The 16,391-nt window shown below is 52.9% G+C and overlaps 6 protein-coding genes across 6 annotated transcripts; 2 read left to right on the forward strand and 4 right to left on the reverse strand.

Annotated features, from left to right (window-relative positions):
* Nucleotides 1-320: 320 nt before the first annotated feature.
* Aspvir_005784 (putative actin-related protein RO7) lies at nt 321-2,030 on the reverse strand (the record flags this gene model as incomplete). Its single annotated transcript, XM_043268997.1, has 1 exon — nt 321-2,030. One exon carries the CDS (start codon nt 2,028-2,030, stop codon nt 321-323), a length of 1,710 nt encoding a protein of 569 aa, XP_043124932.1.
* A 417-nt stretch (nt 2,031-2,447) lies between these two features.
* Aspvir_005785 (crossover junction endodeoxyribonuclease) lies at nt 2,448-5,239 on the forward strand (the record flags this gene model as incomplete). Its single annotated transcript, XM_043268998.1, has 2 exons — nt 2,448-2,461; nt 2,605-5,239. The coding sequence occupies 2 exons, from the start codon at nt 2,448-2,450 to the stop codon at nt 5,237-5,239; spliced, it is 2,649 nt and encodes an 882-aa protein (XP_043124933.1).
* A 491-nt stretch (nt 5,240-5,730) lies between these two features.
* Nucleotides 5,731-6,903, reverse strand: Aspvir_005786 (diacylglycerol/polyprenol kinase family protein; the record flags this gene model as incomplete). The annotated part of the gene is made up of 1 exon (XM_043268999.1): nt 5,731-6,903. One exon carries the CDS (start codon nt 6,901-6,903, stop codon nt 5,731-5,733), a length of 1,173 nt encoding a protein of 390 aa, XP_043124934.1.
* A 630-nt stretch (nt 6,904-7,533) lies between these two features.
* spb4 (ATP-dependent RNA helicase SPB4) lies at nt 7,534-9,581 on the forward strand (the record flags this gene model as incomplete). The annotated part of the gene is made up of 3 exons (XM_043269000.1): nt 7,534-7,823; nt 7,896-8,405; nt 8,459-9,581. The coding sequence occupies 3 exons, from the start codon at nt 7,534-7,536 to the stop codon at nt 9,579-9,581; spliced, it is 1,923 nt and encodes a 640-aa protein (XP_043124935.1).
* A 207-nt stretch (nt 9,582-9,788) lies between these two features.
* On the reverse strand, nt 9,789-10,505 carry Aspvir_005788 (uncharacterized protein; the record flags this gene model as incomplete). The annotated part of the gene is made up of 1 exon (XM_043269001.1): nt 9,789-10,505. One exon carries the CDS (start codon nt 10,503-10,505, stop codon nt 9,789-9,791), a length of 717 nt encoding a protein of 238 aa, XP_043124936.1.
* An 892-nt stretch (nt 10,506-11,397) lies between these two features.
* Nucleotides 11,398-15,439, reverse strand: Aspvir_005789 (uncharacterized protein; the record flags this gene model as incomplete). The annotated part of the gene is made up of 3 exons (XM_043269002.1): nt 11,398-11,836; nt 11,905-12,895; nt 12,961-15,439. 3 exons carry the CDS (start codon nt 15,437-15,439, stop codon nt 11,398-11,400), a joined length of 3,909 nt encoding a protein of 1,302 aa, XP_043124937.1.
* Nucleotides 15,440-16,391: the final 952 nt, after the last annotated feature.

Genomic DNA, 16,391 nt, shown 5'->3' on the forward strand with positions numbered 1-16,391 from the left:
TTCGAAGTGATATCGCTGCTCTGATTCGACGTACAAGCAGCTTTAGATCGATGGTCTCTCAATGTGTACATAATAATTTAATGCTAGTCAAGTCATAATCCTGTTGGCTGTTTGCGCATTCCTTCGTAGCTGCACATTTTGTCGTTGCTCGATCGAAGAGCAATCGGGAATGCTCCAGGAGTGGATTAAGCGCCATAATAACGTCCCAAATCAATGAACTACTCCGATCCTAACTGGGTATCATATATACAGGTCAAATTTCATCTTAGGTTCATGACATGCAAATCAACGTATAGACACACACGTCCTTGCCCATCAGTTCAACCCCAGGCTGCCAGTGTCCAGCTTGACCTGTCTCCGCCTGCTCGAAGACCAGAACGTCGATCAGGAACATGACCGTGGTCCAAGTCCCGGCTGGCACCAGCAAGACCATGCTGAAGGTACTTCTCCCGCTCAATCTCCACCTGTCCCCTGATCTTGAGGCTTGCCACAAGACTAGCTCCGGCCCAGGCACCCAGAGATTCCACCTCGCGCAGTACACCATGAATCTGGTGTTTCATGTCCTTGTCCTTGCTACGGCGTAGCTTCTGCTCAACGAAATCTACCTCTTCTTCGGGCGCCTCATTCTCTTGATGGTCTGGTCCTGCTGAATGTTCAGAGGGCTCTATGGTATCGTCTTGACTGCCCTTCGCGGGTGCTGTCTCTTTCGGCCTTAGAGCAAGGAGCTTCTCCTCTACTTTCTGGTTTGCTTCGCCACGGACTGGGCTCCAGCCGTACGTATTGACCATAGCCGCCACCTCGTCGAGCACTCGCCGTCGAATGCCGGGAATATTAGCACCACCTCCAACGAATATTATCCGCGACATACATGTGCCCCGAACATCAGGTGGCAGGCGGAGTAGTGTGTTGTAAACCAACAAAGGTATCGACTTTTCCTCGTCGTCCAAATCGCGCTCCGCTGCTTCCTTGGCGAAAAGGATCTTCTCAACCGGCTCCGCGAATGCCGAAAATGGAATATCAATATAGGTCGAATTAGGATTTGATGGAGACGGAATCGACACCATTCTGTTGCCTATAGAGTCGGGGACATTTTCCGTCGGTGATTGTATGTTGTGCGATTCTGATGGTGAATCTGCTGTGTCATCCGCCCGGGGCTTGCACCAAGCAAAACGACTCACGACTTCTTCGCAGTACTCGAAGCTGACGGTTATGTCGTCCACAGCTTCAGATTCACGGCTGGCGTCCGAGGCAAGTCGAGTGAGCATTCTCCCTGTCTCCTGAAGCAGGGACTTCATGGCTCTTGTACTTCGCTTGGCCGCAATCTCTCGGTATTCGTACAGCCCAGTTACAATAGTTTCCGCCCATCCCAGATCTACCACCAATGCTGAGCGGACCCCTGCTGCTATCGCGGCCATTGCAGGGCTTGGAAGAAGGGTAATACTCGGGAATCGCCAGCGACTGAAAAGAGTCGACAAAATCGAAGATAATAACGGATGTGGCATGATAGATGGGATGACCAGCACCAATCGTGATGTACCCGCATCTGTCAGCAAATATTTGTTGTAGGTTTCCCGAAATACCCGTTCGATTTTGTCCTCGATGAGCCCCAGGTCGATGTCACGTAAATCCATTTTCCACAGCTCGTATGCACCAGTCCATTCATCTGCCTTGACTGCTCGTGAGCTGCTCGTATCGTTGGTCGCCTTCAACCACCCTCTATAGTCGCCAGCTCTCCTCCAGTCTTCAGGCCCATATCCAACGACACATATGGGCATGCTTTCGCCCTCAAATCCAGCTCGAAGCCATCGGGATCCAAGTTCGAATATAATCGCATCTTCGTCTCCGCGGAAGGAAGAGCCCCCCGAGCCGGTGCTCGCAAATGAAGAGTTATTGGACCGCAATTGCTGTTGAGGTGTATGAGGTGACGATGGTCTGCCGGTTTGATTGTGGCGTAAGTTCAGGGGAAAATTGGCATTGACGGGGAGCGAGCGCTTCTCATCATCAAGGGAGGCTGTAGACGGGGTTGCCATTGCTTCGTAGCAACTATATCGGTCGATGGTAACTTCCGTTGAAGCGAGTTGACTCCTAATTTATAGCGCGGAGAACGGACCGATTGAGTGTTGCCCAACCGCAGTCATTCTTTCCCTGCGCAACTCACCATTCAAAGGTCCAATTAACCATCAAGCGCTGGAATATATTTGACACTCATTGACCTGGAGTCTTCAGCTCTCCCAAAGTGCAAGCCACCCATTGCGAGAGACCGACAAGAGTTCCTCTGGTTCTGTTATTTGGACGGATCTTTTGTCGGGCCGTCGCATCAGCTTCCCGACGTCAACAACAAACAACACTACGGCAACAATCAGGATAATTGTGCCTGCTTCACGGTAGACTACTGCCCATTTCTGGATTTTGTTATTTGCTTTTACTTGTGGTCTCTGATCTGTCTGATGGGGATTCCCGGGTAGGTGCAAAGCTTGTTTTCAGAACAAATACTCCTGGCCTCTTTATATATTTTGGCTTGCACAACATAGGACCACTACATAAGAAAGCTCATCGAAACAAAACGTAACAAAGCTATAAATCAAAGCAGCTAACATGTGACAGACTCATCAATGCCATTGGCTCTGGAGAACGTATTTCCTTGTCCAAGCTGGCAATAACCCACTTGGAACGGACTTCAAGACCCATACGCATTGCCGTGGACATCTCGATATGGCTGTTCCAGGTGCAGGCCGGTCGAGGTGGGCGAAATCCAGAGCTGCGGACTCTGTTCTACAGACTATTGAAGTTCCTAGCGCTGCCTATCCATCCACTATTTGTTTATGATGGAAAGGACAAACCGCCCTTCAAAAGAGGCAAGGCAGTCTCTGGTCGCAGCTATGGGAACGCGCCGATCATCCGACTTTCGAAGGTTCTGATCGATCTGTTCAAGTTTCCTCGACACGATGCTCCAGGCGAGGCTGAAGCAGAATGTGCTAGATTGCAGAGATCAGGCGTCGTCGATGCCGTCATGAGCAACGATGTTGACGCCTTGATGTTTGGCTCGACTCTGACCGTTATGAATTTCTCCAAGGAGAATGGCAGTGGCACCTCCGCAGCCACGCATATCACCTGCTACGGAATGTGTGGTGATAGCGATCATCCCTCAAATGTGCCACTGGACCGTGCTGGTATGATCCTATTCGCGATGCTCAGTGGCGGTGACTACTTGCCGTCCGGAGTTCCAAAGTGCGGCAGCAAGTTGGCTGCAGAAATTGCCAGAGCAGGCTTTGGTGCGGATCTATTGGACATTATCACATCCGATGGGCCTGAACTCGACATGAAACTAGATGAATGGAGAGAAAGGCTACAGTACGAACTGGACGAGAACGAAAGCGGGTATTTCCAAACGAAGCACAAAGCAGTACGCATTCCAGAGTCGTTCCCAGATAGGACGGTCCTATCGTATTATGCCAAGCCTGTGGTGTCCTCGCCACAGGATATTGAAGTGCTTAAATCCCGCTTGATGAATGCTTGGGATCAGGAAATCGATGTCCTTGAACTGCGAAGATTCACTGCTGATGCGTTCGAGTGGAATTATCGTTCTGGGGCAAGAAAGGTAATCAAGTTGCTCGCAGAGCCTCTTGTCTCCTATAGACTTCGCTTGCAGAAAAGCCCGTCAGCCTTTGCCCGGAATACTTCGTTGTCAGACAGCAATGTGCAAATGTTGCAAAAAATCTACAAAAGCAGAACCAGCTTTAGTACTGATGGCTTGACAGAGCTACAGTTGGAGATTGTCCCGATAGACGTGGTTGGCTTGAATCTACTTGCTGAGGAACCTAATCCCCCGATTCCTTCCCAGGAAACTACGATTGTTTCTGGGGATGAAGAGGAGGATGTGGAAGTCTATACAGAGGCTACAGTTCAGTCGCCGACTAAAAAGCGAACCGCGAAGCGTTTCGACCCGTATGCCGCTGAAAAAGTCTGGATCTTCGAGACTATTGCCACCATCGGGGTGCCTGAGGTCGTGCAGACCTGGAAAAAGGAACAGGCTGAAAAGGCTTCCGCGTCGAAGAAGTCAAGCAATCGAAAGACAGGTCCCAAGAAAAAGGGACCAATCGACCCCGGCATGAAACGGGGCAGCATCCTCAAGTATGGCACGCTCACGAAGCAGAGATCTGACATCTCAGAGTTCAAAGGCGCACAACTATTTGAGGCGGCAATGTCCGCAACTCCAAGAAAATCGAGAGCGCCAGGGCTTTTGCGCGCTGAGAGCCCTCCAGACGCCTTAATGAGGGGTTCCCCAGTCTATGGCCCATATAGTCATAAGCGCATGTTGGATATTCAGCCGCACGTACATCAGACTGTTGATGATTTGGTTGACTCATTTCCTTCTTCGTGCACCATATCCTCTACGCCGGACATCAAGCAACATCCGATGGCCACGCGATCCCGCACAGGGAGCCGGCGGGCGGGCATCCCTTCTGGCGATGTTGAGGTGCTGACTCTCGACTTCTTAAATTCTCAACCTGTCTTCAATTCCTCTCCGTCGCGTGTGTCTTCCGCGGGAATCAGGATGAGTTACTCCAATGTCAGGTACGATTACTCCACCGGCTCAGATCTATCCTCAGACACAAACTCTCTCGTATCTCCACCATCGCCTGGAAGCGAAAGTCGTCGGCATACGCAATCGAGGCCCATCAAGACGTCAGATAAGCCTCGAAGTGAGGTAGAAATTCAGGAGTTGGAGGACGTTATGTCTGCGGTCACCCTCAGTGATGGAAGCCCTTGTCAACAATTAGAAAGTTTGGCACAAACACCGACTGGCCTCCAAGCTCGATCTCTAAAAGGGCTGAAAATGCATGAAGTTCATGCTCTCGCCGCTGAAGCTCAGACAGCCCGCGCGTCTCTCTCGAAGGAGAGCGCCTCTCCGACCGCAAACCATTCATGCGTGAAGTGCCCCGGTGTACGCTTGCCGCCAAGTGCTCAAAAGACGTTGGTAATGGACCCGTGCGCGGATGATGCGCTCGACCCGACAACGAAAAAGGAAAAGCGAGTTGAATCGAGCAGTAAAGTGTCAAGGCCTCCCGAGACTTCCTCACTTATAGAATCGGTCGTTGTGTGCCATGGGTTCTGGACGACTGAGGCGAAGTCCCAATCTGAGCTGGCTTCAGAGGAGACAGAGCGTGACACGTTTAACAGTGGCGAAAAGAGAAAGAAGAAGCGCATCCCGCGTGTGAGCATTTTGGACTTGAGCTGATTTTTGCCTACTACAAAGTTGACTTATTGGCATTCAAATTGGGGTGTTCAGGCGTCCATGGGGGATACCAAGGATACTGGAGTCTAATTTACGGTTCATTTGGTTGTTGGTTGTTATCATTTGGCTCTATAATTTAAGTACATATCCCTTCGTAACACATGTCGCAGTATTTGCGACGATGAAGAAATCATAATAAGATTGGAGAGTATCTTCAAGCAAGCAACAGTGGAGGCGCCCACCGACGGCAATTTGAAACAAATGATTGCGGATGTCCCATCGTATATGACCATTCCAGTCTATAGGGAATCCAAGGTGTCTGTCCTTGTACACCTGTCAAGGAAAAGTAACGAACCGATGTATAAAGTGGTATAAAGATGAACTACACGAGAACAGTGAATAAGGGCATCAGAGGAAAATTAACAGGCCTGACCTCGACATTCCTAGGAAAGAGGTATATGTCTATCAAGGTCGCATAGAAAGAGCGAGCAAAGTTAACCGAAAACTTTCAGGAACCCCCACAGCCCAATTCCACTAATAACTGGGATAGTGAAGTTATCGTCCCAGTTGAACAGGTCCACGAACTCGCTTCCGGCGGCGATAATACCGGAAACAACACTCATGACACCCAGTGCCAACGGGCCGGAGATGACCCCGCGCGAGGAATCGGAATCGGCGGTCCAACCAAGGAGACCTCTGATAGAATCCGGGAGTAGATTCAGACGGCCGGTGAACATGAACGAGCCCTCGGGATCGTTGGGAAAGGTCCCGACATGGGGTACGAACCAGCCCCAGAAGGCAGCGGCGGTGACGACGCCGACGGCCCAGGCGGCCAGGGTACCAGCAAAGCTCTTGCCGTGGCGCAGTTGGAACGTGCGCCGGCCGTAGAGACGGCCGAAAGTGGAGGCTGCAGTGTCGCACCAGCTGAGGAGGAGGACGCCCATGACCGCAACGTCCTTGGGGAAGAAACGCAGAACGCTGTATGCGCCCAGTAGGTACCAGATCACGCCGTTGTACCCTGACACTTCTGTTTCCCGCATGAGCGCGCCAGCGCAGCGAATGTAGAATTTATTGAAAGTCTCGGAGCGATGGCGGATAATGTCTGTCGCGGCGATGGGGACGAGAGCGGAGAGCAGCCACGGTGTGATTTGGAGAGTTTGGACGCCTCGGCTATAGAGATAAAGGGTGAGAAAGCCGATGGAGCCATGGAGGAACTTGCGCGGTATCTCGTGACGATGGATGAAGCTGCGGTAACGAGTGTGGAGGGGGATCAAGCCCAGAGGTGAGGGTGAACGAGAGATGTCGTGCCCGCGGCCTTTGCCCAGGGCGGAATTCGGTGACAGGAAGTCGGTGGGCGATATGCGGCCGTTGGTTTTCAAAGGCTCCGGCCTCCTGGCCGGTATCATGGGATTGGATCGCCGTGTGCGAGTTTTGCGAGCAGGGGCTGTTGGGCTGCGACTGCGAGACCTGGCCGGCGACCGACTCGAGTCCGTATCCACGTCTTCGCTTCTCTCCTCGGATACATCTACCAGACGCTGGCGTCGCGCTGCCGACCGAGTCCTCGGTCCGGCATAATCATCCCGTGAGCTTGACTCACTCGATGGTACAGGCGAAGGAGATATGACTCGGGGAGTTGCCGGGACGTCGTCGGTAGAAGAGGAGGGCATTTCGACCGCTCTTATAGCGAAAGGCGGAAGGGCTGGAGCCGCTATCAGCCCGGACAGAGGTCGCTGGCGCAGATAGTTGTAGTCGCAGACAAGCGCGTCAAGAAAGAGAAATCTGTCAGCTGCAAACGACGCAATGATGGGCGGCTAGATGATGAACGAGGTGTATGTGTCTGTGGAAAGGAAAGCTGGTTTATCGCGTGAGACGTTGGCAAAGACCCAAGGCAGAAATGCGGCTGCGCATGTTTCTGTAAATTTAGAGAGAGATCGGCATGGTCACTAGACCAGCAAAAAAGACAGCAGTGACAAATGAATATCCGAGAAAATAGGAGCACTCGGTAGCGACTCGAAAGCGATTGCAGATCAGATTTTTTAATCGAATATTTTTGTGTTCGTCGTTTGCGTTTTTTCTCTTCGTTTTTTATTTCTGTCTGGTACCTTTCTTTTTAGGCTTGTGATTCCGCCGAATCCGCAGGCGATCACGTGCAAATTGGCAGAAAATCCTCACCGCCTCAATATCTAATCGGCGATCGTTTGATAAGCTATTTTTTTCTGCCATCAGCATCAGTCTGGGCAATCGTTGCTGATCGTCGGGTCGAATTGAAGGTTCCGATTCTGCACTCGGCTGCTGTCATGGCTCCAAAACCACCTTCAGGCACTTCGTCCAGAGCCTGGGATGCAGCGACACCAGCCTTGTCAGAATGGGTGTTAGAGGCAATGTCCTCAATGGGCTTCGCCCGGATGACCCCAGTGCAAGCATCCGCTATTCCTCTGTTCATGGCGCATAAGGATGTCGTAGTGGAGGCAGTCACTGGCAGCGGAAAGACGCTGTCTTTCCTGATCCCGGTGGTAGAGAAGCTTTTGCGTCTCGAAGAACCCATCAAAAAACATCATATTGGAGCGATCATCATCTCACCAACAAGGTAGGCATTGATTTTAGGGCGCGCGGCAGCCAGAACAGCGGAAGAAGCTCGATGCTGACTCTGTGTGACCAGGGAACTTGCATCCCAGATTTACAATGTACTATCATCATTACTCGCCTTCCATCCTCCTTCAGCCGCTGCGATCAACCCCTCCGAAGACGACGATGCGCCACGACCTAAGTTCCCCTCATCTACTCTCAAAGTCGTTCCGCAGCTCCTCCTCGGCGGTTCGACCACTCCTGCGGAAGATTTGAGTACGTTCCTGAAGCGGTCACCGAACGTGTTGGTCTCCACGCCTGGACGGCTTCTGGAATTGCTTTCTTCCCCTCACGTCCACTGTCCTCAATCCTCGTTCGAGATGCTGGTTCTGGACGAGGCCGATCGATTGCTAGACCTGGGATTCAAGGAGACTTTGCAGAACATCCTGCGCCGGCTTCCCAAACAGAGACGAACCGGTTTGTTCAGCGCCAGTGTTAGCGAGGCCGTTGACCAGATTGTCCGAGTTGGTTTGCGAAATCCTGTCAAGGTCATGGTCAAGGTCAAGGGTGGCTCAGGCGTTGACGATAAACGGACTCCGGCTAGGTTGGTACCTCTCTACTTTATGCTTGAACAGCGGTCTAACTCGATTGTACCAGTCTGCAAATGACCTATCTTACGACACCCCCCTTGCACAAATTCGCCGCTCTGAAACGTATCCTTTCTTCAGTTCAGCCCACTCCCTTGAAAACGATTTTCTTCGTCTCTACTTGTTCGGGTGTTGATTATTTGTCCGCAATCCTCCCACTGCTGCTCGGCGACGATTTCCTATTGGTTCCACTGCACGGCAAACACCAGGCAAATGTCCGCCAAAAGAACTTCAACCGCTTCATCAACTCGCACGATCCGGCCATCCTTCTCACCACCGATGTTGCTTCGCGTGGACTGGATATCCCGTCCGTCGATCTTGTCGTCCAGATTGACCCTCCATCAGACCCGAAGTCATTCATTCATCGATGCGGTCGTGCTGGAAGAGCCGGCCGGAGGGGTCTGAGTGTAGTACTTTTGCATCCCGGACGAGAAGAAGATTATGTTTCTTTTCTAGAAGTTCGAAAAACACCTGTTGTTCCATTCTCTCCATCGATCACTTTCTCCGATGCCGATGCGGCCACTGCCACGTCCACTGCCCGTAAGGCTGTGTTGGCTGATCGTGCGCTGCATGATCGAGGCCAGAAGGCGTTTGTCAGTTGGTTCAGAAGCTACAGCAAGCACCAGGCAAGCAGTATCTTCCGTGTCGCTGACCTTGATTGGGAAGCTTTGGGCAAAGCATGGGGTTTATTGAAATTGCCTAAGATGCCTGAGTTGAGGAACTTCACCGGTGACAGGACACTCGGCGTGAGCCTTGACTGGGACAATTATGCATACAAAGACAAGCAAAGGGAAAAACGACGGAAGGAGCTTCTGCAGGAGGCCGCCGAGTCTGGTGCCACTCAATCCAAGTCAAATAAGAGACGAGCCAGCGAGAGTGTCGCATGGAGCCAACAAGCCGAGTCGAAGAACAAGAAGCTCAAGCGACGTGAGCAGAAGAAATCGAAGCAAGAGAAGGCCAGATGGGAGAAGATGACGGAGGAAGAAAAACAGCAGGTTCTCGACACGGAGAAGATGGTTGAGGTGCTGAGGAAGAAGAACGAGGAAGAAAGACGACTAAGACGAGCAGCCGCCAAAGCCGCAGGCACGAAGGCTGATGGTGATGACGACGAAGAATTCCAGGGATTTGATTGAGATACCTCGCATATGTGCACTATATCCGTTGCTTTGGATGATCTTGATACCTGAATTGTATAGCTATAGCCCTTCCTCAGGAGGGAAGCACCAGCCTTATACTTCCGTGTACATACAAAACAACTTTTCTGAAAAGCCTTCTCACCCTTCTGAAGATACTTTTCCTGGCCCTGTGACTCCATTTCGACTGACCCATGCCTGAATAACTCAACCACTCGTAGAAGACTTCTCGTCCAGGCCAAGAACTATCTGCGTTCCCCAATCGGGACCGGACCCTCCAGCCTCTTTGGCATGATCTCGTGTCTCATCCTCCTTTCGAGCTCTCACCTCCCCGTTCCACCCATTTAATGCTTCTTCCTCCACCACAGGCCCAGCCTGAACCGTCCGCACTTCATCAACCTGCGCGCACCCCGGCACCGCCGCACCACGCCCATCAGCAACCAACCCTCCTCCCGACTCAGCCTGCACCAACAACGACTGTATCGACAAGTCTGAAGAACACGAGCCCGGCACGCTCGGCCCCGCCTCGTCTCTCCCTCCCGCATCCCCAGCAGTCCCCAACGAACCCGTACTCTCCTCACCCATCGGGAGCAACAAATCCCCAATCGAGATCCCTCCCCCGACAAGACACGGATCAAGAGGCATCGCCTGCTGCACCGATTGCTGAGACGGCGATGCCAACTGCGGGCCCCCAAATCCCTGTTGTTCTGGGTATCCCACCAGCCCAGGCGTATCCGATCCACCAAAACCCGCGGCCCGGCTGCACAGAGCGCAGAAGCGCCGTCCGACGCCGCGAGCGATGTACCGGATAGGACAGACTTGGATCAGGGGCGTGGGGCTTCCCGGTGCAGCGAAAACGCGCACTTGTGGGCAGGGCTGGATGAGCTGGAGGTAGGTGCAGGTGCAAGGGGGTTTATTAGGCATGTAGTAGCACATCGCCTATGCTTCGGTGGTTTGTGGATAGAGCTGGTTTCACGACGATGGTGAGCTTAATGGGTCTGATGTCTCTGGTGAATTACTGATGATGAATGGTAGAAGCTGCTTAGAGGGAAGGTGAGAGGGATGGAATAGCATATATAGTGAATCGGATGGCGGCATGTATCCATTGTCTTGTTAATGCAATCTTCTCTTTGTCTACCGATAAAGGACGAGTACGGCTTTGTTAAAAGAATGATTCCTTCTCAAGGGGTTGAGGCGGTCCTTGCAGACAAGGAACTGAACATGCCATTAATGGATTATGAAGATCTCAGGATCAAACTCATGCAGGTGCCATCACAAAGGCAGACTGAATCAGTCAATCCGATGCAGATAGGACAGATGCGAATACTGTTTCCATTGCCAGGTTCAACGCGAAAGCCAACCTCAAAAGCGCCGCTGGCTGCAAAGGTAAATCAAAATCTCCTGCTTATGCCACATGCTTCGAGAAGAAAAAACAATGATGCACTGGACTCCGCCTGTGGAAAACAAGAGAACAAGACAGATTCGATCTCATAAATTTCATGAAAGACCTTCACCCGAGCAGGGCCTACAAACTCCAGTCTCAACAGTCTGGAGGAGGCCGCTGGAGGTTGCTCAGAGAATGAAACAAAACGCAAAACATAAACGACTTCCGCAGGCCCGCAGAAAAACACATTGAGACATTGTCTGGGCCCATCACAACTCCATAAAGTAGGAAGGAGGCCAAACAGGCTATGCTCAATAATCGGAAGATGGAAAACAAGAAAACACAGCAACATAATAATCATACAAACAAGAGGTATCAAGACAAAGCAAGACCATTTAGAACCTTTCAACACCCTGATGACACGACTCCAGCCTAGGTTTGAGCTTTCGTAAATTCCTCCAAACTTTGATGGAAAGCACGGTGAACTTCGTCCACAGCAGATGCGTCCCACACGCTGGCGACGAGCCGCACGATCTCATCATCAACACCCAAGCTCTTCTGAAGAGTATTCGGTTCCGGCCATTTAAGCTGCTGGAGATCTCCAGTTGAGCATTGCTCATAGAGCCATTGAGCATCACGAGCGAATTGATCATCGTCGCCGAAAGTCTCGACAGGTGGTTGTTGATTGACAACAGGCGAAGCGGTTAGAGGACTTGAGTAACGACTAGCAGTGCGGAGCCCACTAGGTGTTTTGGGTTTGTACTTTTCGGCCTGAGAACGGACTCTGGCGAGAGCTTCCTGATCAACTCTGGCTGGGGTAGACGGAGGCAACGCTTGGCGTGGAGTGGGACGTGGAGCAGGCGACTGTACACTACACCGCAAAGATCAATCGTTAGATGAATGGCAATGAGGCTTGAGTTGAAGGTGTCAACAAAATACCTTTCTTGTACTTCTGTACTGGTAGCGGTGGTTTGAGTCTCAGAGACAGACTTGGCCGCGGGGGTTTTTGGAGAAGGCGCGCCGCTCGACTCTGTATCATCAGAGAAAGCATCGTAATCCAGCTGGAACGTGCCTTGTTTGTTGGGAATGAAACCCGGAGACCGCTGAGGAGTAGAGAAATCGACGCGAGCAGCGGGATTTGGCGTTGCGGGCGCAGCGGCAGGGGAACCAGGCGCTGTAACTCGAGCAGCATCGCCCATGCCGATAAAGTGTCTTCCCGTATAGGGATCCGTGGCACGAGGACGCGTGCGAAGTTTAGAAGGAGTATCCTCGGGGCTGGCATCGAAACGCACCCTTTTCGATGGCCCTTGTTCCGACCGCATAGCACTGCGAACGGCAGATTTGACTAGAGCATCGGCTTTTGTAGGAGGTACAGCCTGCTGGGGTTGGACATCGGCTTCCTCTTCGCTGTCAGAGCTATAGCAGAAATAATCCAGGTCCAATCCATAGCTGCATCCGGCCGGATTGGGAATGACATCAGGCGAGGGGGACCGCTTGCGCTTCTTTTGAGTGGCGTCCTCAGTCGTCTGAGGCAAGGCCCGCTGTTCACTGACATCTGTCGCCTGAGAGGTCGATGGAGGTTGGTCCTGTGCCCCAGACGGCTTCTCTGCTTCATCGAGACGTGATTCTGCCTGAATGGCCTGGGAGGTTTTCTTAGGAGTAGTAGTCAGATCTCCAAGGAAGCGAGCACGGTCAATCGGAGCCGGGAAGAGGGAGTAGGACAAGGTGCGCTGGCGTTTGCTCGGCGGCTGCTCACTCAAGCGACGGCGAGAGCGTTTATCACTCTGGGTAGCATTCTGATTCGAGTCGACAACCTTGGTGTGAGAAGGACGCTCTGGCAACGGCTGGGAGGATGAGACTGGAGGCTCCTGGGACAATGGTCGCGAAGACGGCTCTGAAGGCAATTGTGGGGTGGGCGACGGCGCTGCAACTGGTGAGCCAGGCGCACGGAATCACCAACAAAAGAGTGAAAAGTAATAGGACGAGAAAACATACCTGGAGCTTCAGACGTCTGAGAGGACCGACCAAATCTTGGAAGCAAACGGGAGAAGGAACGAGGCACGGAGTTGATCAGTCCGCGAATGTTCCAACCACTTGCCTGAGGGGTAGAAGGAGGCTGGGCCGTGGCAGACTCATCTGATGGATCCTGATTGTCTGGCTTACTCTGCTTCTCGGTAGATTCGGTGTTCATCTGGAGAGGCTCCGGGCACGGCTGGACGGGGGTTGACTCCGCTGCCCGGCGGTCGGCTTCGTTCTGAGCGAGCAGCTGGGGGAGGCGGAAGACCGTCTTGTGAATCCGGCCTTGGTTCTCGATCGTCCGCCGCCGAAGCCGCTCGGAGTAGGGGGCAGCGTTGTACGTGATCCGCCGGGACAGCGGAGTCATGCGGCGCGCAAAGGGGGTGCTTCCGGGGGGTCCCACGTTCCGCCGCTTGTTGGACGACGGGGTTTCGACCCCGTCGTCACGGGGACGTTTTCTGTTCACTTTCCGAGGTGTTAGCCTCGTTTCCTCCTTGGCGGGCTCCTTGGCGGGTTCCTGGGCGGGTTCCTGGGCCTCCGCCTGGACTCTCCGACAACCCAACAACTCCAGCAGGTAAGGAGTAGCCGAGAGAGACAACGATGGTGAGTCGACGCTCTCTTTGATGGCACCAACACCCAAGCCTGAGCGGGGGCTCATCACCTCCGATTCCTCTGGAATCGGAGAGAGAGCCACACGCGCCCATCGCGCGGAATCCTTCCTCGCGGAACGGCTAACTTGACGTGACTTGTCAACTTCCGCGGCCGCCGGACGGGATTGCGAAGGGCCCGGGATCAACTCGGACACCTTCGCCGACACCAACCGCCCATCATTAAAGGTGGACGTCGCACCCGACTCAGTCGGGACATCGAAGGTCGCGTCCTGCTGGACTTGACCCGTTGATGCCGGCATAGAGCACAGCAACGGAGTCGCGGATGCTGCCGGCGTGTCGTCGTAGGCTGTATCCGCCAAGCACAATCCAGAGAAAATCTGGATCAGGGCAGCAACCTCGTTGTCAATTGACGACGACACAGCCGCAACAATCGACGGAATCGGGACCTCCTCGTCGCGATCGACAGGGGACAGAGGAGACAGGGAACCTTCGCGAGAAGATTCACCTGAGGAGATCCACGACACGTCGATTGGGGCGGTGTGTTCCTCAATGACCATGGGGGAATCATCGAGTTCCGAAGAGCACTGACCGCAGACCGACATCGGCGAACGGCAGTATCGCTCTTCCTCGAACTCTATCCCTTCCATGGCCACGAGGAACAACCGCGCAGCGATCGTTGACCCAGTTGAGGCCTCCGTCACGGCAGGTGGCTGGGTGTTGTACTCCTCAGAGGACAACAAGACGACATTTGCACCGGATCCACATTCGTCGGCCATGATGCTGTCCGAGTCATCTCTGGCAGCATTGTGCGCTGCAGCCAACTCCACTTGCTTGTGGCAAGCGAGGCAGTCATCAATGTCTGCCAGAAGAGACTCGTTAAGCACGAACCCGAGAGGGGGAGAATCCTCCATCTCGAGGTCCGGTGTGTGAGACCGTTCCGAAAGGGGCGACCCAATGTCGCTTATGTCCTCGAGCGGATCCAGATACCAGGTATCTACAGGAGCACCGGAAACATCTTCGACGAAAGTTTTCGACGATTCCGCTCCCTGCGGAGATGGGGCCTCGGGAGAGGGTGCCGCGGCTCGGCTCCTATGCGGGAATTCCGTGTCCGGGCGTGACGGCGAGGATTGCAGTGGAACATGTGGGAAAGGGGGTGAGGGGGAGAGAGGTGGTGGGGAGGGCCAGGGCTCAGGGTAGGACCCAGGAACAACTGCTTCAGGGAAAGGAATGAAGGACAACTCACTGTCCGATGCTTTAGGCTCAGACAAAGCATGTTCACCAATCGAACGGATGGGCTCGGAGTCCTGAGTTTCGGGGGGTTCCTGTGCGGCGCTCGTTTCCTCGACGACGGATTCAGGCTGGGACGCTTGTTCGGCATCGATCGGTTCGGTTTCATCATCAGACGTTTTCCGAGTAGGCTGTCGCGTCGATCGACGAGTCGAGGTCTTCCTGGTTCGAGTCTGAGTCGTCGGAGCTTCCTCTATAGATGCTATTACGCCATTGCCGGCACGTCGACTACGGGAGCGGGAGGTGGTCTGTGTAGAAGGCTCGGCGCTAGACTGTCTGGCGCGTGCCCTTCTGGTGGATCGAGTACTAGACTCTGTTGCAGGCTCAGCACTGGGCTGTCTAAGGCTCGCACTCCTGGTAGATCGAGTAGCAGGTTGTGATGCAGGTTCAGCACTGGGCTGTCTAAGGCTCGCGCTTCTCGTCGATCGAGCGGTTGGTTGTGATGCAGGTTCGGCACTACCCTGTCTGAGAGTTGCAGTTCTAGTAGATCTCGTCCGACGAGGTTCGGATTCAAGAGCGACGAGACCGCCAGGCGAGAGCGGCTGCGAGCGAGTACGCATCTTGACTGTAGACTGCAAAGCAGAACAACAACCGACTGGAAGAACGGCACCGAGGCAGTGATATACCGCGACGTGATCTGACACGTGAGATGGGTCAAGCAGATTGCCTTTGGAGATGAAATTGAAATGAGACTTGCAAAGAGCAGATATCTTTGAGTTCAGAAGGTTTGCAGAGAAGATAAAGCGTGGACAATGAGTTGTGAGATGATAGTTGAGAGCTAGATGTGTTGTGGTGAGGAGAAAAAAAAGTAGAAGAGAGACGGGGGACGAGGGAATATTTGTTTGTTTTGATGTTGTGTTTGTGGGCTTCGCCTTGCACCTGCTCGAGGGTTAGCGACCTAGTGATATTCACTTACCAGGCGATGTTGATGCTGCTGTGAGTGGTGAATGCGCTACAACAGCATCGGCGCTCAAGTTGTGTTTGTGAGGGTTGCAAGTGGAAAACTAAATTCGGGGTGACGTTCCGGCAGAATCCTGGAGAAGGCGGTCAGATTCCTCCGCCCTTACTCCGCTGCTTGCTTGACTCCCAGACATCGCACAGAGCGAAATACATCATATTGTCCACATAGTAGGAGAGTGGCAATGGACATATAATAGAACTAGCTGAAGTCTCAGCACCGTTCTGGCTCTACGGACGTTGTTTCAAATGAGCCGTACACAGCAAGTCTGCTCATTGCAGCCTTGAGTACGAAGTAGAGAGCGAATACATCCATCCCTGACTTAATGGACACCTTACTACGGTGTTCTCCTCAGGTACAAATGACAGCCATGGATATCGATGAGGAGTTATATTTGTACATTGAGGTCTCTCTTATGTGGACAATGAGAGGGCCAAGCTAATCAGGAACAGCGCGATCACCTCAAAAGCGCTGGAGAGTGCAAGTGCCATAACATACACACGTGCCTCGGTGTAGGAACAGAAAATATAAATAAAATAGAATACAAGCGCGCC

The sequence above is a fragment of the Aspergillus viridinutans genome (genome assembly GCF_018404265.1).
Source record: "Aspergillus viridinutans IFM 47045 DNA, scaffold_3, whole genome shotgun sequence".
Classification (NCBI taxonomy): Eukaryota; Fungi; Ascomycota; class Eurotiomycetes; order Eurotiales; family Aspergillaceae; genus Aspergillus; species Aspergillus viridinutans.